Raw genomic sequence first — 27623 nt, 5'->3', positions numbered from 1 at the left:
ACTGAGTTCATTATTCATTCAAGGGCATCCAAAAACTCACATCATTTCTCCCTCCACCCCCCAGTAAAAAGACTATATTTAAAACTGGAACTGTAGCTGAAACATAACGGAAATTCAGCATATAATCCTTTGGCATGAATTCCCTGTCCTTAGGCCCATTTAATTCTTTGTTGTTGTTGTTGTTGTTGTTCAGTCGTGTCCGACTCTTTGTGACCCCATGGACCATAACATGCCAGGCCTTCCTGTCCTGCGCTCTCTCCCGGAGCATGCTCAAGTCCATATTCATTGCATCAGTGATGCTAATTTAATTCTTTACTTTATACCAATAGCCTGTGAGTTGGCCAGAGACAGCTTGCCTTGGGGAAGTTCGTTTGCTGGCATGGACAAGACCCTTGTATCATCCTGCCAAGTGGGAAGGAAAATTGTACTGCATCAGGTGCAGTTGCGTTAAAAAAAAAAAAAAGCATGGTGAAAAGGTTGTTTGCATCAATCACTTGTTCCCTGGATTATTGGAGTGGGGGTGCGAGGAGCTGGAACTGGTGGAATGGAAATCCTTAGCTTCTAAAAGGGGATTGGACTAGATCAGGGGTGGGGGAACCGTTTTGTCTTGATAATTTATAGGGGGGCACATTCCTGCAGTGGAGGAGGGGTGGGGGTTGAAACCCACATTGGGAAGGGTCAGAGCCCAAACTGAGCAGACTGCCCCCTTTTCTCTCTCATTTTCTGACCCCTCCCACACACACACACTTCCTCCTCACCCAGTGGGCTACCAAGGGAGGAACAGATCACTTGCCAAAGGTCTGCAGGGACCTTTGGAATTTAGGATGTGGCCTACTAGCCGGGTGTTTAATCCTCTCCTGCATCATGATGCGCTTATGTATAGGATAGACATTGATCTCCTGCCCATGACAATGATGGTTAAACTGAGCCACACCTTCTCATTTTTCTTTATCATGATGAACAACTGCAGTCACTGACAGCAACTGACATTATTATTACGTTAATCTGAATGCCCTTTCCTGCATCGATGTAGCCAAAGTGGTTCACAGCACAATAACTGTGGTAAGAAATGGAGATGCAGAGAGACCAGCAGGTGGGTGTCGGATTCTTTGTCTGACCCTCCTATATACACACACACACACACACGTGGGAGTAAGCCCTAGTGAACTCAGTGGGACTAATGCCGGAGTAGACATGGATAGGTTTGTAGTTAGTGACCATAAAAGCAAGCTGAATTGGGGTGGGGAGTGAAGGGGTGGATTGTATGCCACTTCCAAAGACTTGCCAGTTCATGATTGGTTGGTGGGGGAGCCGGCGGGTAGGGAGGAGCTTTTCTTTGCCTTTTTCTTCCGTGGATTTTTTTTTTTTAAATGTTACCAATGGAAGACAATTAGGTACACCAACCCCACACTGGCATAATTAGGGGGCCCAATCCTGGGGCTTCTTCGGGGAACAGAGATGGTTTTGATCCAGTGCCGCCTCTGACCCACCTTGTTTCGGGGCCTACCATCAGTGGGAATACCGCCAGTGCTAGGTTTACACATGTGAATATGTCTGCAGGTGCAACTGGGGCCTCCCCCTCCTGCCATGTCTCCATCCCATGCCAACCCCTGAGATCTAGAGGGTTAGGAAAGTGACCCTTATGTAAGTGAGAAGCATCTGAGGAGGGGTGAGCCAGCCTGGATGTAGAAAGTGGTACCAGGTCTGACCATTAGACAGGGTGAGGTACTTCTCAGACTGCAGATTTTGTGGTATCATTAAAGGGAGCAAATTGATTATCATTAATATTGAAGGAATGTTCATTGAAATCAGTGAGGTTTACTTCTGCATATGCATGGTTAGGATCAGACTATATTTTTAAAACTATATATACATTTTCCACCATGGGTGGGAGGCATGTTGCCGTTTGGATTTTCCTCCTGAGGCACCAAAATGGCTTGGGGCTGTCTCTGGGATCAAACATAACAATAAGTATACCTGCAACAAAATTCAACAGAGTATTTATTATTTAAGCCATTCAAATTCATACTCCACTGGAAATTGCACACGTTACTGAATATTTTCCAGATACAATCTTGTTGAAAAGGCAGAGATGAATACAAACATTTTATATCATCATAGTCAAAGACCGTAGTCACTTATGTGTACAGCTGTTACAATTTTACGATCTCCTTTGGCTGGGAAGTCACCAGAATGTCTTTATCAAATCTATTGTTCCCTTTTTTAAAGACCCCAGGGGGACAGAGAATACATAGTATAGACATTCTCCCTACTAAACCCCTAGAATAGTATACATGTAAGCAGTGCCAGCATTCAGCGCATAGTCACATCACACCAGCCCCCACTCCTAACCGTATGGTAAATGTCCTTAAATCCCATTAGCTGTCATGGGTGCATTTAAGGCTGCAGTCCTAAGCATATTTCCCAGGAAGTCAGCCCCATTCAATTCAGTCGGATTTACTTCCAAGTAACAGGCTCACCATCAGCACCCAGCATACTAGGGCTTTTGCTATGGTCCTTGCAGTCTGGCGGGACACACTGGAGCTAATGCCTTGCCTGCCACACCCCCACCTGTGTGCCATCAGTTGGGACCCACAGGAGCTGTGCTGCTCCAAATGCCAGCTTTCCCCTCATGCTCATGGGTGGCATTATCTGCCCAGCTCCGCAGCCCATCACAACTCCCCCACTGCTGCTGGGTAAGTTTGCCTGGAAGGGGGAGACTGGCAGCTGCCCCACCCTGTCCGGCAAGTGGGCTTACAGGGCAGCAGCTGTGCTGTAATCGGCCAGGAAGTCATTTGGCTCCCCGGCCTGTTACAGCACCACAGCCAGGTAAACCCACTCACATGTGTGAGGAGACCAAGGCTGGTGCTGCTGCCAGGAGTGCCCAAGTGGTGGTGGGCACCAGGGGTCCTGGTTGGTGCTTGGGGGCCCCACTGAGAGCAACCTGCCTCCCCCCCCCCCAAATCTAGAGGCAAGCCTGCCAAGTAAGCATGTCTAGGACAGAGCTGTCCATGTGCAACACCGAGGCTTCAGTACATTCCAATGGAAGCATATTTTATGGCATCAAAGAAACAAAATTCTAGACTATGTTTTAATCGTTTCTTAAAAATACCATTTACTGTTCATACAGTCTATTGTGAAAAGCTCCCAGTGTTTATGTCCATATAAACACACATGTACACTCCTCACATCCCATGGGGAAATTGTTCCAAAACAACATTCAAATGAGAAGCACTATGACTAGATTTCTCTAGGAACATGACCAGTTCCTGGGAAAGGGCAGGCTGTGACTGTAGCAAGATGGGAAGCTCATAATTTGATTTACTTCAAGCACAGGACTACTCATTTCCAGAAAACAGCAGGGTGCATCTACTGGGCAGCGTTCAGCGTTCACTGCTTCCACAAAGAACCTGTCACAGTGAATTAGGAGCTGTGGTCAATGGATTGCATCCATAGTTGGAAACTGGGAGCTTTTTATAACAGACTGAAATCCTGAAATTGAGTACTTTGTATTAATGCAGTGATCACAAAAGGGGCTACTTTCAAGTGACTTGCCTCCCATGGGTCCATTCCCATCTAATTTAATACGATAGCACACTTCCCATGCCTCTAATCTAGGTACATCCTGGTGTTATTTAGGTAAGTGAATTCAAGACATTCATTGACTACTTGCGCACAACTGTGTAAATCGCTATTGTTAATGGGACTACGGTATTGTAAATAGTGAATCCTTGCCTAGGGAACTGAGATATGCAGCAGATCTAGTAGATTTGCATGCTGTTACAGTTAATATAAGTTTTTCTATTACATGTGTGGCAAGAATACATTATAATTTCTGCCTTGCTTATGAATATTAAAGATACCAGCATCAAAGCAGAACTATGAACTCCCAAGCCCTCGGCAACCCTAACACCCCCACCCCCTTTTCATGAGTTCTGATACCACAAGAAGATGCTGCTAACATACAAGGGAGAGAGGCCGTGTTAAATCTGGAGTATGTAGCTCCAATTTGATAGCAACTTCGGCAGATTCATTCTTAACACCCATAGAAGGGGTGGAGCATGGCAAGCCCCTTTGCCAGCTCCATGAGCTTGTGGATAATAAAAGTGGTGGTCCTGCTTCATTAGGTAGTCTACACAGTGAGAGGATCAAGTAAAGCCTCTGCTGTCAGCAGTGCAGTGGGCAGAGAGGGGCCGTCAAGTTAGAGCTCCAAGCCAGAAATTCCTGAAGGCATGTGAGGAATGATCCTTCTCATTGTCAGGATCAAGTTATATATATCAGCACAAAAGCCTGTAGTGGCCACTCTAGATGTAAAATGTTTAAATGGCCAGAAGTGACAAAATGTGATTTTTAGTAGGCTTATCCAGTTACATTCCACTGTAAGAGCAGCTTTATAATTCATCTCTTGCCACCCTGTTCCTGTGGCCGTTGGCCAACATGGGCACAACTGGTGTAGTGCAGTGGTATGGGATTTTACCCCTTAACAACAGGTTGCTTGACAACATAGATGGGAGTTCCTATTATCTGTAATTAATAGGTTTGGAAATTTCCATTTTGGCACAGGAAAGCAGCTCCTTTCCTACCATAGCAATGAGCAAGCAACACACTCCATGGGGGCTTGTGCTTTTGGGAGAGGTTTGAGCACTGGGCCTGTAAAACTAAATCCAAAATCTATACTGAGGAACATATTTGTTGAGGTCAACCACACACATACATTTCCCACAAACAACTAAAACCTCTATATAAAACTGTAAGGAAAATAAAAGATTTAACACAAAATGTCCACCAGATGTATATACAAACATTGAAAAATACAATGGCATTATAAGGCTAGTACTGCATTGAACGCATATCCAGGGCAACCTAATGAACACGAAGTTAGGATTAAAATAAATTACATTGCCATCATAACTTGAAGATACCAAAAGCTGTGCTTAAGTGCTTTTACCTCAACACAGGAATTCGGACATCTTTGGGCACATTCACATGGAAGCTTCTTCTGCTTCAGTTGCACAACTGGGAATATAGAAAAATATCCCCTAGAGAAGGCCAGTCTCTTTCCCCTCCAGATACCCTCATAACGACACAAGAAGCTAGTTGTACAACCTGCATGCCCACCGTGATACCTCAATAGGCTGAAGAATTGTCTGTGTAGGGACTGTGAGGAAAAGATAAAAACATCTGATTCCCTAAGAAACTGCCATGTGGATGTACCCTTTTGATTTCAATGCTGCAGCAGCAGCAGACCCAGGGATCTCCCAGGTGCTCTGAGTTCCTTTCCTAGCACAGAGGTAGGTTTTTTTTCATAGGTGTTTTTACTCCCATACCCGTTTTAAGCGACTATTTCTTTTTACAAAGATACAGCTAATCAAGATATACAATCTGATTTTTTGTGTATGTAACGAAATCCACACGCACAGAACCCAGCTCTTCTATGCTGCTAAAAGAGATGCAGCCCAAATGTCCCCATGTCAAACACAAAAGTCCCTTTATTACGACATAATTTCTGCTCCTGGGTGAAAATTTCATTGCTTCGATAGGAACCAGAGTGAGAATTTAGACAGACACACTTTGAGAGGCTTGAAGCACCAATGCCCTCTAAAGAAAGGGAGGTTTCAATTCCTGGTATGCACAGATCTGAGCCTTAAGAGCCTCATTTTATTGTTTTTTTGCATGGTGATCATTTAAGAATGTCACAAGAATGTGTGAGTCACAGCGAAATCACAACAAAGCTCACAACAAAGCTTACCCGTATTTTCTCGTTAAGATAGGAAAACCAAAGGAAGGAGAAGCTATGGGAGAGGCCAATGCTGTTGCAAAGAATTTTAAGAGGCTTTGGAAGCATTAGCGTTTAAGTACCTGACAAAATAAAAGGAGCAACAGAAATGCAGAAAAAGACCTTGTCTTTTGTTTCATGTCTGAGCAGAGCATCCAAGTGAGAAAATATTAGTGGGAGGAGGGAACTATACCCTAGAATAGAAAAAAATTACGGTTTAAAATTACAGTTTTGGGGCATAATCTGTTAGGTACTGCTCTGTTCATTTCAATGAGCATGCATTGGGCAATGCTACCTGTCCCAATGACATCGATGGAGGTTGTACATTAGCTATGCTTGATAGATTGCTCTCTGTTACTTACAGAACAATCCTATGCATATCTACTCAGAAGTAAGTCCCATTTAATTCAATGAGAATTACCCCCAGGTAAGCATGTATAGGATTGCAGCCTTAGTTGTGCATCAAGAAGTTTTACTGGCAACTATCACTGGTGGAGTTCCATTAGTTTTGACAGATATCAGGATCTGACCCACACAGAATCAGCTGTCAAGGTTAGCAAACCCCAGAAAAGCCTACAATCAAATGGGTGGATTTAACACTAGTAGTAGGTGAATCATCCTTACCTAAATTGACACATAGGCCTTTGGCATTAGGCAGGCTGGAGTGCAGTAAAGTATACTAGCTTCCCGGATCAGATCAACCTTTATCCTCAGATATTCCAGTGGCTGCCTCTGTGTTTCAACAGATTTATCTCTAGCTTCACCTCCTTAGACTTGCTTACTCCTGCAATTTTGGCCCCATGATCCTACCTGCATTGGCCACTGCCTTACCTTTTAACCGCTGAAGGTACAATCCTGTGCATATTTAGACAGAAAAAGTCCTACAATTCCCAGCATGGCTAGCTGGAGGGGTGCTGGGAGTTATAGGGCTTTTTCTATCAAAATATGCATAGGGTCACACCCTGAACGACTTCACCCTGAACTGCTGGTGGCTGGACAGATCTCCTGGATACAATCTTCAACCTGGCTGGCCACTCCCACCCAGGTGTCTCGCCCTCTTTTGAAGACTAGGACCTCAATATTCCCAAGTACAGAACAACAAGCTGGCAGTGTCAGGAGGAGCAGACAGTGAAAAGAGAGAACAGGACACAATTCCCACTTTCTTAAAAGAGCCAAGCCAAACTGACTTAAAGCTGTTACAAATGAAATTCTTTACCAGCAGGGGGCAAAGTTTTTCTCTTCATACAACTCAGCCTCACTGGCATGCCCCTTAATATAGTAAAGTCAAACAGGTGCGATACAGTAGGAAATTATATCAAGGGTTAGTTTGTTTTGTCATATTTTGGTATCTTAACAATGTTTGGTAATGATATGAAGTCTTAGATAAACTGTAAATCTAACACAACCCCCCTCCAAGAGATGGTGAAATCCATAGCATTGGATTCCTGGCACATAGATTCATGTACCTAAGGATCAGAATCAAAGCACGTTACAACATGCCCTGATCCTGACATGCCTCTTCCATTCCAATGTACCTCTGCTGGAAGTTGAGAAAGACTCACCATGCCTTATAGAAGGTCCTCAGATACACACACACACACACCCAATGTCAGGCTCTGATTAAATGAAGACATTCCAAATGTACACTGAAACAAGCAACAGGCTGACTCTACATAGTCCCAATGGGGAACAGAGGCAGTTCCAGTTCTTTGTATTGTTCACATATTTAATCAGTGCCTCCATCTCCAGTTGCATAGAATAGCTGCCAGTGCTGCATGTATAACAAACCTAATGCAAGTCTTGCAATCTGATTGGTCACCATTTGATATCCAAACTGGTGGCAGCTGGTTTTTCCATGCTGTATTTAGTATGTAATGATTCCCGGACCTTCATGGAGTCCATCCCTTCCAGCCATTCCTGGTAAAGCTTCTGCACGTGCCCACTGGTTTCAGGAAGCCGGACAGGGACTGCAGCGTACACATCCTCCATCTGTCTGAGCAGGGCCTTGTCTGGTTTCCCATCTTCAGTCTGGGCTTGTCCTTTCCCATTTAAACACCCTAAAATGGGAGGCAAAAGCCAAGAGAATTTGTTTGCTTAGGCAGAGAAACACATTGGACAACAGCCGTTTCTGGCTGGGCCCGTATGTGTGGCGGGGAGCAAGAGCGCACCTGGCACACATACCCTGCCTCTGACACCCCTAGATGCCCAATGTGCACAATCCTAGATTGTGGTGTTTATCCCAGATAAAATTCAGGAATCGACCACACAAACTGGTAATTGTATGTGCACTGGATTTTATGCATGCAGGCCCTAGCTGAACATGAACATAAGAAGAGCCATGCTGGTTCAGACCAAGGGTCCATCTAGTCCAGCATTCTGTTCACATGGCGGCCAACCAGCTGTCGACCAGGAAACCACAAGCAGGACACAAGTGCAACAGCACCCTCCCACCCATGTTCCCCAGCAACTGGTGCACATTGGCATACTGCCTCCGATACTGGAAGTAGCACATAACCATCGTGACTAGAAGCCATGATGCCCTCATGTGTGAGGCAAGGCAGATTCACTAGGTGGATTTGTTTGGTTTGTGTTTAATATGAACTGATCTAATTTGCACTTCCCAAACTGAAATGTGAACACAATTATTCCTGGGTTTTCTCTGAATGTTGTGATGCAACTCTCTGAATAATAAAAAAGCATAATATAAGGGAAATAGTGTACAAAAATCCATAAATTTTGGAAAACTGCATACAAGAGGCATATACCAGGGGAAATTGCTTGCCAAAAATAGAGCAGAGTGGGGAAATAGCATACGACAATGTGTATACTAGGAGGAATGCGTACAAATTTTTGTGTGGACTTTTTACTCCCCAGATTTACAAACTGATGTGGAAATAGGATGGAACTTGTGCTTCAAAAAAAACCAGATTCATCCATCCCTAGGAAGGAAGGCATGCTCTCATTCCCCACTACACATATGGACCAGACCAGGGACAGGTATTTAGAGAGAGAGAAGGTCCTACAACTCCCAGCATTCCTCAGCCAGCCATACTACGCCCTAGCACACTCTTTCAGGACACCAAGCTTTATCAAATGATAAATGTTACTGGTTCAGTATCGGCAACAGTGTTATAAAAAAGGGGAGGTTCCTTCTCTTCCTTCAATGTTTTTCCAGTACCTTTTCCTTCTGTTCTCATTCTCTTTCTAAGCCTTTCAACATCATTCCAAAGCTAAGCCCAGGAATATTTACATGGACATTCAGTGCTGGAATATAGCAGACTCTCTCTTCTTTAACTGCATGACTTAAAACAATTACATCTCAAAATGCTGGCTTCACTGAATGACACTGCACACAGCAGTCCATACTGTTGAGTAATACAGAATTCAAGGTATGCTAAGAAGTAACTGACTGCAAAAAAGTATAGGAAAGACTTCATCATATATACTAGTAGTAAACTCAGGTGACAATTTACAATGGCTAAGTAGCCAAAATGGGGCTACTGAGAAACAAGGAGATGTCAGGATGCTTGCGTGGAACCGCAAGGTTTGCAGAAGCAGAAAACATCTTTAGGACAACCCCCCCCCCCCAGGATAAATCCCCCCACCCCACCCAAGCCCAATGAGTATGCTCAGTAGACACAGAATGGTGAGTGTCTGTTGAGAGGGTGGGGATGGAAAACTGGGCAGCGGAGAGGGAATGTAATAGAATATCCTGGAAAAGTGTATGGCTGGCTGGAGCACCCACACTGCACCATTTTGCCACACAGCCCACTTGTATATATAGAAAGAGTTTGGGGCTTCGTCAGGATTTTTGGAAAATCTATCTCCTCTCCAAGGCCAACAAGGTCCAGAAGCAGAATTTCTGCCCCAATTTTCACAATTACAGAGAAGAAATAAGCTACAGCTGCTTATTTCCTCCTCTGTGCATGCTGGTCACGTGCCAGGAGGACCTTTATAATTACCCTCGGCAGCATGCCTTGTTGTGTCATGTAAATCCGGCCAGAGTGGCTTGTTTCCATGGTTAACAAGCCATTCAGAACCCTACAACAGCCTGTGAGTTCTGTCCTGGGTTCACACGACATGACAAGCTGCACTGCTGATGGTAATTATGCAAATGTGACCAGCATGTGACCAGCACACGACCAGCACACAGGGCAGAAATAGCCACTATGGCTTATTTCCCCCTCTGTGATTGTGCAAACCCAGTCATTATGTCTGTCTACAACCTTCCTATAATACAAAGGGAAAAATAGATCTCATGTTCTGCTGTTACCTCCAGGACAGGCTAAAACCTCTATGAAGTGGTAGGAACACTTTCCCTTTTTCAACTTCAGGACCATGTTTTGGATGTTGCGAAAGCCATACGCTGCTGCAAAGCGTAACACTGTCTCACCGTCCTTTTCTAATGTGACCTCCTGGAAATCTTTGTTTCTGAAAAGACACAACGAGAAGATTCTGAATGCTTCCATCTGCAGCATTAGTTTGAGGACAGCCAGAAAACACTTGGTTGGGTCCTTCACACAGAAGAGGGGACCAGGGCAGATATGGATGAAAAGGTTGGACTTCCCATATCAGCCTCTGCACTTGGTGCTCAGGAATGCTTTCCACCGACTCTTGAAACTGGTGAAAAGGCCAGTTCCCACCCCCTGATTGGAATACAGTCGCTATCATTCCTTTGGACTACTATATTGCATTTGATATAGGGCTGCCTACTGATGGCTGACACCCTTGTTGGTTTCACCATCAAGTCCTCTCTGGCAAGAAGTGGAATGTTAGAAACACCTGGTCCCAGGGCGTCAGGGACTGCACTGGCTGTCTGTAGTCTTCTCAACTTAATCCACACTGTTGATTTTAGCTTAACATTTCAAAATAAATGAAATATTCAATTTTTCTTCCAAAACAGGAACTCACGGTGGGTTACAATGATTGACTTTAAAAGCCTTCATAATCTTGGTCCTTCATAATAAGGAACTCCCTTTATCTCTATAATTCATTGCAATTGTACAATCCATGCACAGCGCTTGAACCACATCTTGAGTGGCTCCCCAGTTCTGACATTGTTGTGCTCAAAGTACACCACAGCTTAAGGGCCTTCTGGAAGACATGACATTTTCCAAGCATTTAGAGAACAAGAATAAGCAAAGGTTTATGAGCAGCTGCATGCTTTCCGCAGATTGCTTTATAAACAGTTTGCTACTGACCCTGGATTCTCAAGGAGAAGGCTGGTTATACATCTAAATGGATGAATGTGTAAATAAGATCAGACCAAGGCTGTAAAGTACTGTTGCCAGCCAACTGGTTTCTGGCCAGCCTGGCCGGTTTTGAGGGCTTTTAGCCAGTTGCCAAACAAGGGAAAGGAGAAGCCTTGTCCTTTGACTCTCCCCAACTTTAAGATTGTGTACACACATGCAAACTAGGCAGGGGAAGACCTAGAAGCACGTGTGTCTATGCATGTGTGTGCGTGTGCGTGCTAGCCCGTGTATACATTTGAAATTGGTTGCCGTACCTGACCATGATCTTCTGGGGCTCTCTCCTGGGATGGTGCTAAGGAGAAACGTAGGTTGCTGGCCGAGCACAGACATGCGCACCCTCCCCCAATGGTGGCAAGTGGTGCCACCACAGTGGTGACAGGGGGAGGAGGAGGAGCTACATAGCTGGCTAACCCCAACAATGGTAATGGTGTGCCTGCCGCTTCGCTACTAGCACAGCCTGGCCAAAATGAGCCTGCTGCCGCTCACCTGCCTCTTGCACAACTGTCTGAACCTCACTCAGTGGCAGTGGACGGAGTGCCGTTCAGCCAGCCAGCAGGAGCCGCTTGTCCCAGCCCAGTCAGGTGCGCAGGGGGAGGTACCAGGTGGATCTGGGTCTTGCTCTGTATGTATGCGTGCTAGAAGAGTGGGCGTTGTTGTATTTACTTTCCACTAAACCCATTCACCACACAATGCGTATGCATGCCTTGACCTGAGTGTGTGGCTAGGCTCACCTCTGAGAGTTATCTCCTGGGCATAAGTCGGGGTTGAAATCACTGATCTGATCGTGAGATCAGTCTCACCTCATTACTCTCCATCTGTAAAATGGGGAAATGCTTTCCAGATGCTTAATTCTTTGACCATAAGCCAGCCTTGAAAATAAGCCCACAAAAGCAGGCAAAACAAAAATAACCTAGCCTGCTAGGCATTGGCAGAGGAAGAACAAAGAGCTCCATCTCTTTTGCAGCAGCCTGTATGTCTATGCTGGGCCTGGAGGAGGGGGCTTCTCTCCTCCGCAGCCCACTTGGTCTCCACACTGGATGCAGAGGAAGGAAGGAGAGCTCTGGCCCTCCTCCACCAGCCTGCTCACTCACCAGCATGGAATTCCTTGTTATTCATGGCTACCAGGCTCAGGCTTAAAAGCAAGGCTGCTAAATCTGTGGTCTGTGGCATATCTGTTTTTCCTGAGTTATATCCTCTGTGGCACTGTTGTGATCTGGATTATACTGGGATCTGTGGGGGCCTGATATTATGAATGGTATGAGTTGGTGGCAGGGAACTTGTAAGCACATGCAACAGCTGCATCTTAGATGAACAGAGCATTGTCTGTGGGCCCCCCCATGCATGTACCAGATTTCTTGCCCCAGGACCAGTCCAGGTACCAGACCTTATTTCAAGAGTTGGCAATCCTACTAGGAAAGGTCCTTGTTTTCAGAATTGCCGTTCTGACATAACACTATGGCACAGGCAGGGAATCCTAGCAGGTGTAGCCACATGTTCTTGCTCCCTGTCTCATCCCACTGTGTGCTTTGTGTGAATTCTGAATTCTACTTGTCTTTCCATCACCAAGATGACAACGGCTGCTCATCTGGATATTAAACAGTAGCAAGTGAAAACCCCACAGCTACTAAGGATCTCCGCTCAAATGTTTTCTGCATACATCTACAAATGTAAGTGGTGCATATGGTATGTGCATGCTTTAAACCATGTGTATTTTTGGTGGTATATGCACCATAACTGATCATGTGTGTATACACGTGGCAAGAGCTTACATTTGCTACAGTATAACACGCAAAATGTCCAGAAGTGCCTATTTTCTGAGCTAGTGTTTCAGATGAATATATTTTAGATATGCAACTTACTTTAATACTTTGTACGTGAGCTCCTTCACTTCAGTATCAAACAGCTCCTTGGCAGCGTGTTTAAATATGTGCTCCAGGTAACCATCTGACCTTCTTCCATCATGCCGGATTAACTCACCCTCCTTTATTCCACCAAACCTTATAAAATACAGGAGGAGACAAGGAAGTGAAGAGCAGGATCACTTTGTGAACATGGAGATCCCTCTACCGAGCTTTGTTGGCACATATTTGTGCTCTAGCGGTCACCAGCCAAGAGGACCGAATACCATATATTACTTAACCAGTAAGAGAACAGAATTGAAACCCTATTAATAAACATGTATTTTAAATATATTTATTTAGTGGATGTCAAGACGTTAAATTTCACTGCTCAACTCACTGTGAACTGGGGACTGTCAGTTCTTGTTTTCTGAACCAACATCTGCCCAGGGGCATGCACCATGATGCTACTAGGATAGCCTTCCCCAACACGGTACCATCCAGACATGCTGGACTACAACTTCCAATGAGCATGATGGAAGGCACCAGGTTGGGGAAGGCTGCAGTAGGGTATCTACCGAAGCAGATGATGGGGAGACCGTGGCATCAAGAACTGCCTGCTACCCAAATGTGTCATATGATTAGCTTGTTTGGGGACGTATATTCATTTAGAACTCTTGTCAGGATCAAGGTTTCCTGTCCCACTACATGTGTTATATCAGCATAAAAAGCTAGGGAAATTATGTTATTATGTTATCACCAATTGCTGCTGTGGTGAATGGTCACTGTGCTTATCTTGTATACGTATGAGCCTTGGATACAAATGTCAGACTGTATGCCTTGCATTTCAAGGCCTTTCGGTCCCACTGCTCACAATTATTTTTTCTACACCCCACCTCTGTGTGTGTGTGTGTGTGTGTGTGTGTGTATCTGCCAAGGATAATATTTCATGTATCTGACGAAGTAGGTTCTACTCTATGAAAATGTATTCCACAATAAATCTGTTCATTTTTAAGGTGCCATAAGACTTACTTCTTCTTTTTTTACTGTAACAAACTAACATGGTCACCCCACTGGAAAAGTATTAGTTACTTCTGCAAGAGAGCTCTTTCGTACCCTACAATGTCCCATAACAAAGACATTATGAAGTGTTCCATTGAAAATGGAATCTGCTGCTAGGATGGTTAAGCCATGACTTTATAGCAAATGCAAATCTCAGGAGGCTGTGCGGGCCCAGCATCAGCCCCTGGCATACTGGGGCATTTGCTGGGGCCCACGCAACTCAGCCGTGCCCACTGGAGATTGCCCCCTTGCCTGCCACCCCAGAGCCTGGTGCCTGTTGGGCCCCCCAGTGGCAGCCATTCCCTCTTGCAATACCAAGTGAGCTCACCTAGCGATCGTTGCTGCGTACGCTCATTCGCGCACGTGAGCCTGCCAGCTGGCCGGCCACCCATTCGCACTTGTGAGCGGGCTTATCTGGCGACAGCAATGCGGTCATGCCGCAGGAGCGGAGTGGCTGCGCTGCTCCCAGCCCATTACAGCGCCACTGCCATCCACCCCTTCCCCCCTGTACCTACTCATAAGAAAGAACACAAGAGGGAGGGGGAAGCTGGCTGCTGCTGGGGAGCCGGAGTGACAGCAGGTACTGGGGCGGGGCGTAGTCAGCACTGAGGGGGCACCAAGGCCACCCAGAACCTGGATCAGGGCCTGCCAAGACACAGCCTGTTTTTGCAACGGCATAAGAGGCAGAAGAAAACTGCTTCACCGCGTGTCTTTCTTCCAGGATCACAACATTGAATACGGTAGAAATGCGTTAGATGGTCATGATAATAATGGCAGTACTTGTTCTTTTTGAAACTCTTCAGTCTGCTGGAGGTGTGTAAAGAGGTTTGTTTTTAGTCAAATCACGAACCAAAGCAAAAGCATCTCACAACAGCTACTTACAGGGTATCAAAGGCCACCTCAGCTATTTCTTTCAAAGAGACTTTTTTCTGCTCCATTATTTGGAAGACTTCGCCTGTAAAGGTGGGGGGGATTACATTACTCTTAAGCACACACAGAGGCCACCAAGGGTGTGGGGAAGGAGTCGGAAAGACAGGAGTGGGGATGTTGTTGGATTACAATTCCCATCATTGGCCTTGCTGGCTGGGGCTGATGGGAGTTGGAGTTGAAGAACATCTGGAGGGCCACAGGTTCCCCACCCCTGCAGTGAGAGTTTGCACTCTATACAATAGCTCCCGGCTTTCTAGATCTGCCGTGTTGCGTTAATAAGGATATCAGCAGGGCTCTACTGGATCAGACCAAAGGTCCACCTAGTCCAGGCTTCCTCAACCTGGTACCCTCCAGATGTGCTGGATTATAACTCACAGCAACCCCTAGCCAGCCATGTATATTTGTACAATTCATATTGCTGGAGAAAGAGTTATTCTCAAACCATGTTTGGAATAAAGAGCGCAGTCTCTCCCACCCCTATACAGCTCTCTTATCTGTTTCTTTCCTGGATATCTTTATGACTGTTTGCTGCAGTCAGCACAGCAGTCACATTGTCCTGACTCTGCTAAGAAGGCAAATGTTTTTGGCTTTGGGGAAATCAGGAGCCTTCCCTGCTTGCTGCTGACTGGCCAGACCACTCGCTTGCCTGACGTCACACTGACGTTGCCTGCAGAGTGGACTGAGCAGGACAGAGCAACAGCACTGAATAAACTACTACAGCAAGGAAGACTCTGAGTGGCCTTTCCCAACAGAGTAATCCCTACAGCCACCCTTCCAATCACACAAGTTGGCACTTTACACAACCTGCTTCACGGTAGCGTGAGGGGTTGTCACACGCCTTTCACTTTGGCAGGTGTGTGGGTCCCTCATCCAGCTGCACAAACCTTTGCAAACATGCAGTGTGAACTGAGCCTTGGACTAGTCTGGCAGCCTTCCCCAACCGGCTGCCCTCCAGATGCGTTGGACTGCAACTCCCATCATTTCCAGCCATTTGGCATCAGCCCAGAGCCAAAGATTCAAACAACACTTGGGGACAGTGACAAACCTGAGAGTTTAAACCTGGGTCACTCCAATTACATGTGAAGCAGGACGGGGGAGCGGGTGATCCAAGGCCGGCCATTGCAGCCAGGGGCAGAATTGCAAATGCCCCCCCATCAAGTCAAGGTGTATAGTACCAAGACTGGCCGAGTTATTTTGGCACCTGGGGCAGAAAACCCCACAACTACCTCTCCCCAACTGTGGCAGTAAAAACACAACAATAATAAAATAACTATCCATTCAATGCCCTTTCATGAAGCCCCAAATCAGCTGCCTCACTCTGTCTAATGACTGGGCTGGCCAAGAGGCTGTTCTGATTTAAAGAGCAAAGGGGGCATAAGGGTAAGGGGTGTGGAACCTTCCTCCTACCCAGAGCTTACCTCCCCACAGACCCTGCTCTCCTAGCCCGCCTTCATTTCTGTATCAGAGTCTGGCTGAGGGGGAAGTGGCATGTGGGGACAGATTTTGGAAAGATAAGCCACAAGTGGGGGAGAGGGTTAGCACCAGCGTGCCCCTTCCCCACTTAAGAGGGTATCCCCCATCAACTGGTTTACATGTGTTTAGGGCAGATCAGGGTTTAACTACACAGGTCTCTCACCACTGTATGTAATTTGAGCCTGACAGACACCCAAGTAGGCACAGTGGAAAATCAAGTATGAGTCATGACAGTATTTTCACCACTGGAGTACACCACAAGACATTCCATCCTACACTTCCACTTCCTCTCCCCTTCCTTCCAAAACTCCCCACCATAGTTGTGAAGATGACCTTTTGTTACATTACTGTTTGTTTTGCCTTCATAAATAAAATAAAATAAAAAGGAACACTTGAATAAAAATACATTTTATATGGGAAATGCCTACCTGATGTTAAAACACAATCAACATCTTGAGAATTATACAAAGGGGTGCAGAAGTCTTCTCGCAAGGCTTCTAGCTTTTTGTCGTAGCAAGGTGCCACAATTATGTGGAAGATTTTATCAGGGGAGAGGTTCTGATGGAGGAAGGAAATAGAAAAACAAACAAATTACAGGAAAAGAAGCATATGGAGACAAAATGGATTGCTGTACCTTTTCAGAAAAACACTATTCATAGAATTTGGATTTTATTAGATCAGGATGCTCGATTGCCCAAGTCTTTCTTTGTTGGTTTTAATATTTGTTTTAATTTGTACTGATGTATTTTAATGTATTAGCTGCTTTGGAAACTATCTACACTTGAAAGGCAGCATAAAAATGGGAAAATGAATGAATGAATTCTTGTCCTATGTGGGCTGGATGTATAGTGGTAAGAGACTTATGGAAGAATAGCACAAAGAAGGAAAAATACATTTGGAATGCACTTGGAAGAATTGTGGTCTGTAAGTCTGCAGCTCTAAACATACTTACCAAACATACTTACTAAGAAGAAAGCTCCCTTCAGCTTATTGAGCATGGCTTATTCTTGAATCAGCACAATTAGGGTCAGGCTGACAGTGCTCTATAGAGCAGTGGCAAAACAGGACCCATTTTTTTCGTGCTCCCTGAAGAGGGTGACCCTCTTTGGGTGATTTTGCAGTGAGAAGGGCATGAAAATGTCCCTGTTCCTGAAACAACAGAGCCAATGCTTCCTGTCCTTTGTGCAAAGGGTGAACAGTGAAGTCTCCACAAGCCAGTCAAGATAAGGAGTGTCAGCAATGGGAATATATCATCCCTGCAGAGGGAGGGCAAAGTGATTGTTAGCCCTCACTGACAGGATCACACAGCCAAATCTGATTGCTTACACAGGGCCATGACATCATTGTGTTCCCTGCCAGATCTCTGATTGGCTGGAACGTGGGGTGCAAGAACTCAAGATCAAAACTTCCCATGGTGCCAAAACAGCAGCAGCAGAGAAAATGAGAGATGCAGATCACTGGAAACAGAGAAGAAAATGCACTATGTTGGCGTCGGGTGGAAGGTTTTGCATCCTCTCCACCATTTAACAAATGGGTAAAAATTAGGTGCCAGGCCCAGTAGGGTCTTGCAGACTTCTCCACCCCAATGCCCTGCAGATATTTTGGACTAAAACTCCCATCACCCCATTTGCCATCCTGGCTGTGGCTGGCAGCTGTAATCCAAAACATCTGGACGCCACCAAGTTGGGGACGTTTGCTCTAAAGTCTTACAGCATTGTACAGCAGCACTGGCTGTTGTCAGAGACAAAGATGATGGGACCGATGAAGGGCTGATCCAGTGCCTTTCACAGCTCTTACTGGTTAGAGAAACACCCAAACTTTGTTAAACTGATAAAAGAAACTTAAAACTATCTGTTGTGAAGAATCCCACAAATCAGCATCAAACAGCAGCATGTGAAAACCTCATTCCCCCTCACAACCATCACAGAAGCACCAGAAATAGTTACCTGCTGCCTGGCAAAATAACCCTTTACTAGGGAACCCATGATCTGCTGTGGTGACTTTGCAGTGCAAATGTGCGGCGTTACCAGACTGGAGAGGACTCTCTCCGCATACTGGATCCAACCTATAATGAGTAAACAGAACCGAGACAGGATTGAGGATTGTGGTGGAAGATGCATAAAACAAAGTAGTTAAAAAGTACTTTTAGTAAAAAGTAAAAAGTTAGAAAGCCAGTGTGGTGTAGTGGCGAGAGTGTTGGACTGGGAGTCAGGAGATCTGGGTTCTAGTCCCCACTTGGCCATGGAAGCTCACTGGGTGACTTTGGGCCAGTCACAGACTGTCAGCCCAACCTACCTCACAGGGTTGTTGTTGTGAGGATAAAATGGAGAGGAGGATTATGTACGCTGCCTTGGGTTCCTTACAGAGGGAAAAAAAGCGGGATATAAGTGTAATACATAAAATAAAATATTTTTTAAAACGGAGAAACAAGAAACTAAACCCCCTCATTGACTAGACTAGACAGTTAGCCAGTATTTTAGCACATGGTCTACTTGAATCACCATTAGGCTGGCCTGATCATGGGGAAACATTTTGTTAAATGGAATGTAACCTTTTAGGCTAATGGAATGTAACCTTTTTTTCCACGCCATAACTATTTTAACTCCAATGTAATTACATCTTTGTTCCCTTTCAGGGATGTCTTCAAATTTTTCCTAACATGGTGGAATCTCAGTATGGGGGGGGGGGGGGAGTACATCTGGCAATGTTTGCAGTGCAATGCGAGTGTTTGTTTTTTCCAGAGCTGTGCCCATTGTTTTCCCAGTTTAACCTTGGGATAAAAAGTGTGCTTTCGTGGAACCCCAAAATATTCCCTGAACAGCCCCCTCCCCACTTACTATGACTATTCACCTTCCTTTCTCTCTGTTCCCTGCCATTGTTTCTAGCCGCATCTGGAATGTCAGTGTTGGGGGAGCAAAGGCAATGAAAACCGCTGCAGCAAGCAATGATGATGATGCTAATACCACCAGCAGTAGCAAGCCCTGCTGCTGCCTCGGTGCCATTTTTTATATGGACTGTCTTCTTCCTGGACTTTCATTCAGCCAGTCGGGCAATACGTTGTAAATGTGATCAATACAAGCTTTTCCTCCCACATCATGACGCTAGTATTGAGATCAGAGTTAGCTACGTAACGGTATCACTGAGCAGCTTCAGCAATGTTTTTGTGGTGGCAGATATAACACACACACACCCCCGACACACACCCCCGACACACACACAATGGTCCAGAATGGCTAAACTTCTGGAGCATGGCCGTAAAGTGAAGACAGTGGCTGGAGGCTGCTCAGTGCTGGAGCATCATTGTTGTTGTTTTAAAGAGGGGTAGGTATCAGTGGTGGAAGGGAAGCCTACCTTTGGAGGAGGGATACCTTTTGAGGGATCCTGTCTGAACCTAGAGGGATACCTTTGGAGGGATCCTGCCTGAACCTTTGAGCTGGCCTGTTCCTTCCCCCAGGAAGTGTTGCCCCCAATACAACAGGCGAACACTTCTGCCCCTTTTGCAGGATCCCTCAAACGTTTTCTGGAAAAAGGGGTGGAGCGCTTTTCTCTTACAAAGGTTTCAGTGAAAAGCACCCCCACAATTTGGCCCAATCCTAGGCAAGACTATAACTTAAGGAATCACGTATGTAAAGACAGGAGCTGTACCCAATTATTTTTCCTGCATGTATGTCTTTCCAGCTGACTCTCTAAAAGCCACGAGAACTGCCAGTAGCCAGCTGACATTTCTGTCAGCTTTATCTGAGCGCACACTCTCCTTTCTTCACCCTAGTCCTCCTTGGCTGCACCCTCCCATATCTACATGCAACTGAACGCCTTGCCCTCTGACATGTCCAGATATAAAACTTTCTGTTAAAGAAGGGGACTGAGAGAGGGATGAATATATAAGGTGGCTGCTGCTGCTTCCAAAAGCACAAATAAAATAAAAATAAGGGGGAGATGAATTTAGACAATCATTTTCTGGCTGGTGACATTTTAGAGCCCAGATCTTCATAAACGCACTACCAGGCCGTGCCATTCGCAGCATGACTCATCTCATCGGTGTGCCAATGAAGCTGTGTTTCGAAAGCCTCCATGTCTAACATGTTATAATCAAACAAGCCTGGGTGGATTTTAATGAGGAAAGCCAAGAGCCTCTTTATAGCGTGAGTCACTTCGTAAGTTGACTGACCTCCAAGTATCTATTTTTCAGGGAGAAAAACAGGCAGAGTTCACTCACTTAACTCCAGTCTTTCAGTTCACATTCATCATTGTTTAGTTATGCAAATAGCTTTGGAGCATGAGCAATAGGCTTTTATCTGCTCCCACACACAAACGCCCAGGCCCTTTCTGCACAGTCATCCACAGGGCTGAACTCCAGAAACACAGCCGAGAAGTTGCTTGTGATAGGCACAAGAGCCCTTCAGCTTTTGCCCATAGCCTACACCGGGGTGGGCAGCCAATTTGAGCCCAAGGGCAGGATGCACATGTATGCATACCCAGACACATGGTGGATGGGATCCCTGGGGGACGGGGAGGCTAAAGGCTCCCATCCTGCAACCCCGGGCGGGATCACTGTCCTGCCACCACTAATAGCAGCACCAGAATAGCAGGCTTTTCCCTGCAGCCTGCTGATCAGCTGGGCTGCGGGGAAAAGTGGATGGGGCTCCCCCAAGCTCACGAGCCTGCAGTAACACTCTACGCATACACACAGCTAAAGAGGGAGGGAAAGAGGAGGAAAAGAGAGACACAGCACAGAGATAAATTTTCTTGGAAACTGAATAAGACTGAATTCAGTCTTGCCTCTCAAAGGCAACATCATGACCACAGAGGAGATCTTAGCAGTCATGACCAAACTGCTATTTTTGTTTTAAATTCCCACCTAAAGATACTCAAGTTTTAGGAACCACTAGATTTTGTAGGGATATGGATGACAAGTTCTGAACATCCCAGGCAAGTGCTCATTTAAAGTGCAATCCAATCAGTGCTGCTCCGCCACTCGTCCCATTGAAATGAAAGGGGAGTGTGCGGCAGCCATGCTTGAAACACTGCCTCTCATCTGCCTCAAGCGTAGCCACGGCCTTCCCCCTGCCAGCTGCAACCTGATGCAGAAGATTTCCTTGTCTGTTCCTGCTTGGCTCAAAAAGTGGATTCGCATGTTCTAAAGTCAACTCCTTCCTTCCCTTCTGGTGCTTCCTGTGGCATTTTACAGGCATGATATCCAAGGCTGTGTTACTGAAAATTAATACAGTTCATTTGTACTCTGGAGAGTGCAACACAGATGGCAATAAAGAATCTTTTGACATACAAATCTCCCTCCGGCTGAACTAGATTTCTGGTTTGTGTGTGAGTTTTAAAAGAAATGATTTCTGTGTTATGCTAATGTGTAACTTTGCACATTTGTTTGAGCTGCCATGGCACTACCTGATCCTATGTCAACATCACCAATCTTCAATCTTGCATGTAGTGAGCCAGGGATTGCAGTGCTGTGCTATTCCACCCAAGATCATGTTTAAAGCAGTGAACCAAAGGCCCTAGGAAGGTGACAAGAATTCAGACCTTATATTGTAATTCTCCAGGATTGCCCCACAATAAGCCGACACGTGCAGACAAAAGATGTGCTGCTGCTGCTGTGTGTGTGTGTGTTTACCAGATATAAATTGCACTGTAAGCAATGTAAAGCAACATCACAAGACTGAGACAGAGAGAGAGAGAGAGAGGCAGAGCCAAGATGTCCTTTCTGTCAGACTTTGACCACACAGTTGCAAAAGAATATCACAGAAGTGAAAGTGGTCTTAATGAAAAGGCGGGAGATTTTCCTGGCTGCTGTGTTTTTCAAGTATGAGCCACTTCCCCAGCACAGAACATGTCTAAGACAGGCATTAGTTTCAGAAGATTAGACATTAACCTTCAAGAACTTGTGTCTCCTACATGCTTAGATGAACCAAACGACATCCATTTCAGCAGTGACTGCTGATAAAGTGAACTGGGACTGGATTTCTCACCTGGGCAAGCTGAAGCAAACATCGGTAAGGCATGCTCGTCTTGATTCTGATGGCGGTACCGTTGCACAAACTCCTTCTGACTCTCCAGAATACTAAAATCAGCAGCTATCATGGTATCAAAGACATAATGCACTCCTGGAGGAAAACAGTCACAGGACAATAAAATATAAGCAGATTAATTGTCTTGGTTTGTTGTTCCTTGCATATGTTCTACATTTTCTCCTGCCTTTTTATTACATTTAAAAATCAAGAAGTAGTGTGGAATACAAAGGCAGGAGTGGGCAAATTTGCACCCATGTTTCCACTGACAAACACACACACACACACACACACACAGCTTTAGCAGACTCATCAACAAAGCTATAGTATTAGAATTGTGGGCAGAAACAAGAACTGAGGAACCATTCTCAAACAGCACCTATCTACAAGTTCCAGAAGCAGCTTGTGATAGGATGGGGATCCCCTGTTCAAGTAAAAGAAGTAAAAAAAGAACACACAGAGACCCTTGGGTGTCTCTGAAACAGATTGTAGCCGGAAGGCCTGTCATCCAATACTTTGGCCCTATCTAAATATGCAGCAGAATGGGGCAGCCAGAGACCTGAGGTGATAGAATGGAATTATATTAGTTCAGGCTACAGGTGGGAAAATCACATTTTTGCTTCTCTATGTTGAAAAAACATACTCCCAAAAATAGAAAACTAGCATAGCATAGAGCAGACTGGGCAAGAACCTCTCTCTCTCTCTTTCTCTGAGATGCTAGTCTTTATTTCCAGACAGTTTTCAAATGGGGAGCATTTAAAAACTGGCACCCCAGCCCATCTGGGGAACATTTAAAAATGGAACCCCGCACCTGCAATTTATCACCTCATTTTGCAGCATATGTAGATCATGCCTTACTTCTACCCCCAATTCTGTGACCAGAAATTGTAGTGAAGTATACAAGTTTGGTAAATCTCGTTCCTGCAGCAAGCTCTCTTTCTCTTCTCCCCTCCCTCTCCTGAATCTCCATCATCTTCATTATTCATTGGCTGGGCTGGTGGAGGGTAAGAGAGAACAGCACAAAGGGTCAAAGAATGCACATGGATTGGCAGGTCAAATTTCTGAAGTAAAGGCGCTCTTGGGGGTCTGTTTTCTGGAGGTCCAGGGGGATGATGGTTTTCTAAAATAAGGAAGGTGCACTATGTTTTGTGGGACTGTGCATATCGCTCAACGCTGGTGAACACTCAGAAGCTGCCTTATGCCAGGTTGGACTATATGTCGATTTAGCCCAGCTTTGGCTGGCAGCAGCTCCCTGGCAGAGGTCTTCCAACTACCTGCTGACATTGTTTTAACTGGAGATGCCAGACTGAACTTGGTACTTTCTGCATGCAACATATGAACTCTACCACTGAGCTATGGCCCCTCCCTTTAAGTACTAAAGAATCGTTCATGGGGACACACTGCTCTATGGGGGGCAGCCCCTTCTTGCCACCGGAAGCCCTGTCCAGCCACTTCTGGTTCTGGAAGCAGCAGTTCTAGCCAACTGTAGAGTGGACAGGAGAGGACTATATGCACAGGCGGAGGTATTGCAAAGGTTTTATAGCTGATCATCTGACCGAACATGCCATGCTGAATGGAAACGTAGCCCATCCCACTGTGTGAAACGTGAAAGCAGAAAAAGCTTTCAGGTGATCTCCTGTCCTATGACTGTAGCGTGGGCTTTTAGTTGAATGATCAACACTCCATTCCCAGCCCTTCTCCTGAAAACTGTGGGCTACATCTTGTAAGAAGCTGGGTCGACGGCCAATCTGTGTAAAGATGTGTTCCTTAATAAAGGAACTGGCAGAAGAACTCTCAGAACCACTGTCTATTCTCTTTGAGAAATCATGGAAGACGGGGGAAGTGCCAGATGACTGGAGGAGGGCTAATGTTGTCCCTATCTTCAAAAAAGGTAAAAAGGAGGAACCTGGGAACTACAGACCAGTCAGTCTGACATCAATCCCAGGGAAAATTCTGGAGCAGATCATAAAGCAATCCATCTGGAAGCACCTTGAAAACAATGCCGTGATTACTCGAAGCCAACGTGGATTTGTCAAAAACAAGTCCTGCCAGATTAATCTGATCTCATTTTTGGATCAAGTAACCTCCCTTGTAGATCATGGGAATGCTGTAGACATCATATACCTCGACTTCAGCAAAGCTTTCGACGAAGTGCCCCATGATCTCCTGATGAGCAAACTAGCTCAAAGTGGGCTAGATGAAACAACGATCCAGTGGATCCACAGTTGGCTACAGAATCGGACTCAAAGAGTGCTTATCAATGGGACCTTCTCAAACTGGGGAGAGGTAACGAGTGGGGTACCGCAGGGCTCAGTCCTGGGTCCAGTGCTCTTCAACATATTTATTAATGACTTGGAGGAGGAGGTGCAAGGAATGCTGATCAAATTTGCAGATGACACAACATTGGGCAGGATAGCTAATACTTTGGAAGACAGAAACAAAATTCAAAATGATCTGGATAGACTGGAACGCTGGACAGAAAACAACAGAATGACATTTAATGGGGATAAATGCCAAGTTCTGCACCTAGGAAAAAGAAACAAAATGCACAGTTACAAGATGGGGGATACGTGGCTCAACAACACTAAAGCGAGAAAGATCTTGGAACTGTTGTCGATCACAAGTGGAATATGAGCCAACAATGTGATGTGGCTGCAAAAAAGGCCAATGCTCTTTTGGGCTGCATTAATAGAAGCATAGCTTCCAAATCCCGGGAAGTACTAGTTCCCCTCTACTCAGCACTGGTTAGGCCTCATCTGGAGTACTATGTCCAGTTCTGGGCACCACACTTTAAGAAGGATGCAGACAAACTGGAGAGGGTTCAGAGGAGGGCAACAAAGATGATCAGAGGACTGGAAACAAAGCCCTATGAAGAGAGACGGAAATAATTGGGCATATTTAGCCTTGAGAAGAGAAGACTGAGGGGAGATAGGATAGCACTCTTCAAGCACTTGAAAGGTTGTCACAAAGAAGGCCAGGATCTCTTCTTGATCATCCCAGAGTGCAGGACACGGAATAATGGGCTCAAGTTACAGGAAGCCAGATTCCAGCTGAACATCAGGAAAAACTTCCTGACTGTTAGAGCAATCTGACAATGGAACCAATGACCTAGGGAGATGGTGGGCTCTCCCACACTGGAGGCGTTCAAGACGAGGCTGGACAGCCATCTGTCAGGGATGCTCTGACTTGGATTCCTGCACTGAGCAGGGGGTTGGACTCAATAGCCTTGTAGGCCCCTTCCAACCCTACTATTCTATGATTCTATGTGTGCGGGGGTGGGTGTGGGGGTGGACTGCAAACCGTCCCCTGCGGCTGCACCTGATCACCATGCGTTCAAAATGACATCTATACAGAGGCCTAGGTGTGTATGCTCACCCATGAACATAGGTTCCAAATGTGAGATCTGTACCCTGTAAAAGCAGAGAGTAGGAATAATGGGTTCCATGTTATGCATGGAGGTCCCTTTGCAGAGATCAACGTTTTCAGCACAACAGACTTTTAGACTGGGGTGGGCAGACTTCAGGCTTGTTGGAACTTCTTGATGTTTTTTTTACTAGAACCCCAAGATCCACTGACTAGAGTCAAGTGCAAAAGACATATACTTAAGGTTTAAAGAACAGGGTGCCACCAAGTACATTCTGAGCGTAGGGCAGGGATAGACAACATGTTGCCTGCAGGCCATGTGTGTTGCCTGTAGCCTTCCAGTGTGGCCCCTGCCAACCCCCCAAATTCAGAGGTATCCCCCAAAAAACTTTTTTAAATTGGAGGGGGGGTTGCTTCTGGAGCTGCTATGGAGCACCAAAAGGGTAAAAATTAGCTTTATTTTAGTCCTTTTGGGACTTCAAGGCAGGTACAGAGTGCCCAGAGCTCTGTAGCAGATACAGATGCCATTTTGTTTTTGTTTTTTCGTTTCCTTCTGTTTTCAGCACCTGCAAGGGGGGGATGGTCCACAGGGACAGGGCCCTAGGAGGGTGTGTGTGAAAATGGCCCCTGGACCTCCCAAAGTTTCCCGCCCCTGGTGAAAACAGGGATTTGTTTTCAGCACCAGAACTGAACTGAGCTCACTGTTCTTTCAAGCAAAAGTCCGCTCTTGGTTACCCCAAGCGTTCTTCATTTCAGCACCTAATTTAGGTGGGGAAAGTCTTATTGTTGTTGCTACTGTTAAAACCATTGGGAGCCTGAAGTCCTTGCATCTACTGCACTTCATCCAGATATCTAGAACAGTAGATGCTGATCTACCTTCTGCCCACCAGTTTTAGATTCCCTGATTATAAACAATGCTAAGAAAGATTGGGTATGTTGTGTTCTCATCCTTTCTGCACCATCCGAAGTGTCCTATTATATGCCCCTTATAATGAATGTGAACACACCAAATAAATCACTTGGTAAACAGTGTCACAATCCTATCTTGTGACCTGTCACGTGCTGCAAAAGTATGTCAGGGAAGCAACATGCAAAATAAAAAAATGAAAAATGCTTTGCTTGATCTTTTCTCACCATAATAACCAACCTACCAAGACTTTTGAGGAAACCACAAAGCCTCTTGGCTGCTTCTGTTACACAGAGATTGAATTTAGCAGCAAAATAAGGCAAGGACTGAGGACATATAGACACTGCCAACACTTTGTGTTTTGAGGTATCACATTTCTGGAAAACAATACACAACAAAACATACAAATGCATTACTGCAACAGTTCAAAGTATACCCTACGCATCAGATGGGTTCTTCACATCTTATTCATTTTTCTCCACATAGATTAATCCAGCTTTTCAAGTAAGCCGTCAGGGACAGGGTATTTGTCCATCTCACATCTCCCCACACTTTCCACTCCGGGAAAAATATCACTGTGCAAAGGAAGCACTGGTCTCTGCCTCCCTCCGCCCCAATGTTTAGGTGAGAGAGAGAGAAAACACCCAGATTGACAGTTGCTATAATACAGCAGGTTGTTTCTTCAGACAGAGAAAAAAAGTGCTCAGTTATGGTGACTATTGGTCTTTTCTCTCTCTTCCTCTCCCTCCAGGCCCAGCATCAGCATCGAGCAACCTTGGGCAGCTGCCAGGGCACCAGAAGGGCAAAACAGTGCTGATGCCTGCCCTGTGTCCCCAGTTGCAAGCTTAGCTGGTGGCGACTGCAGTGTGTCATTGCTCTGGGGCATTGTGGGAAATTAAAATGTCTGACCACCACTACCATAACCACATAAGCCCATACCTGCCACTGGCACCAAGAAAGCTCATAACCAGAAAGCCACCAAAGTAGGAGGGGGCTCACTAG

General features: G+C 45.6%; 1 protein-coding gene across 2 annotated transcripts in view; it reads right to left on the bottom strand.

The window, feature by feature from the left end:
• Positions 1-1983: 1983 nt before the first annotated feature.
• Positions 1984-27623, bottom strand: part of NARF (nuclear prelamin A recognition factor) — a 36095-nt gene continuing 10455 nt past the window's right edge. For both annotated transcript variants that reach the window (XM_084838281.1, XM_084838283.1), the window contains 8 exons: positions 26866-26998; positions 22313-22447; positions 18278-18396; positions 16760-16889; positions 14811-14883; positions 12888-13025; positions 10050-10207; positions 1984-7833 (listed from right to left, as the gene is read on the bottom strand). In XM_084838281.1, coding sequence (XP_084694407.1) covers positions 7592-7833; positions 10050-10207; positions 12888-13025; positions 14811-14883; positions 16760-16889; positions 18278-18396; positions 22313-22447; positions 26866-26998 — 1128 coding nt within the window. In that variant the 3' untranslated portion in view covers positions 1984-7591. The remainder of the gene's footprint in view (positions 7834-10049; positions 10208-12887; positions 13026-14810; positions 14884-16759; positions 16890-18277; positions 18397-22312; positions 22448-26865; positions 26999-27623) is intronic.

This window comes from Heloderma suspectum, chromosome 2 (assembly GCF_057233095.1).
Source record: "Heloderma suspectum isolate Gila_16-S chromosome 2, 16-S_ref, whole genome shotgun sequence".
Taxonomy (NCBI): Eukaryota; Metazoa; Chordata; class Lepidosauria; order Squamata; family Helodermatidae; genus Heloderma; species Heloderma suspectum.
Note: the sequence above shows the minus strand (reverse complement) of the source record. Positions and strands in the feature narration are given on the sequence as shown.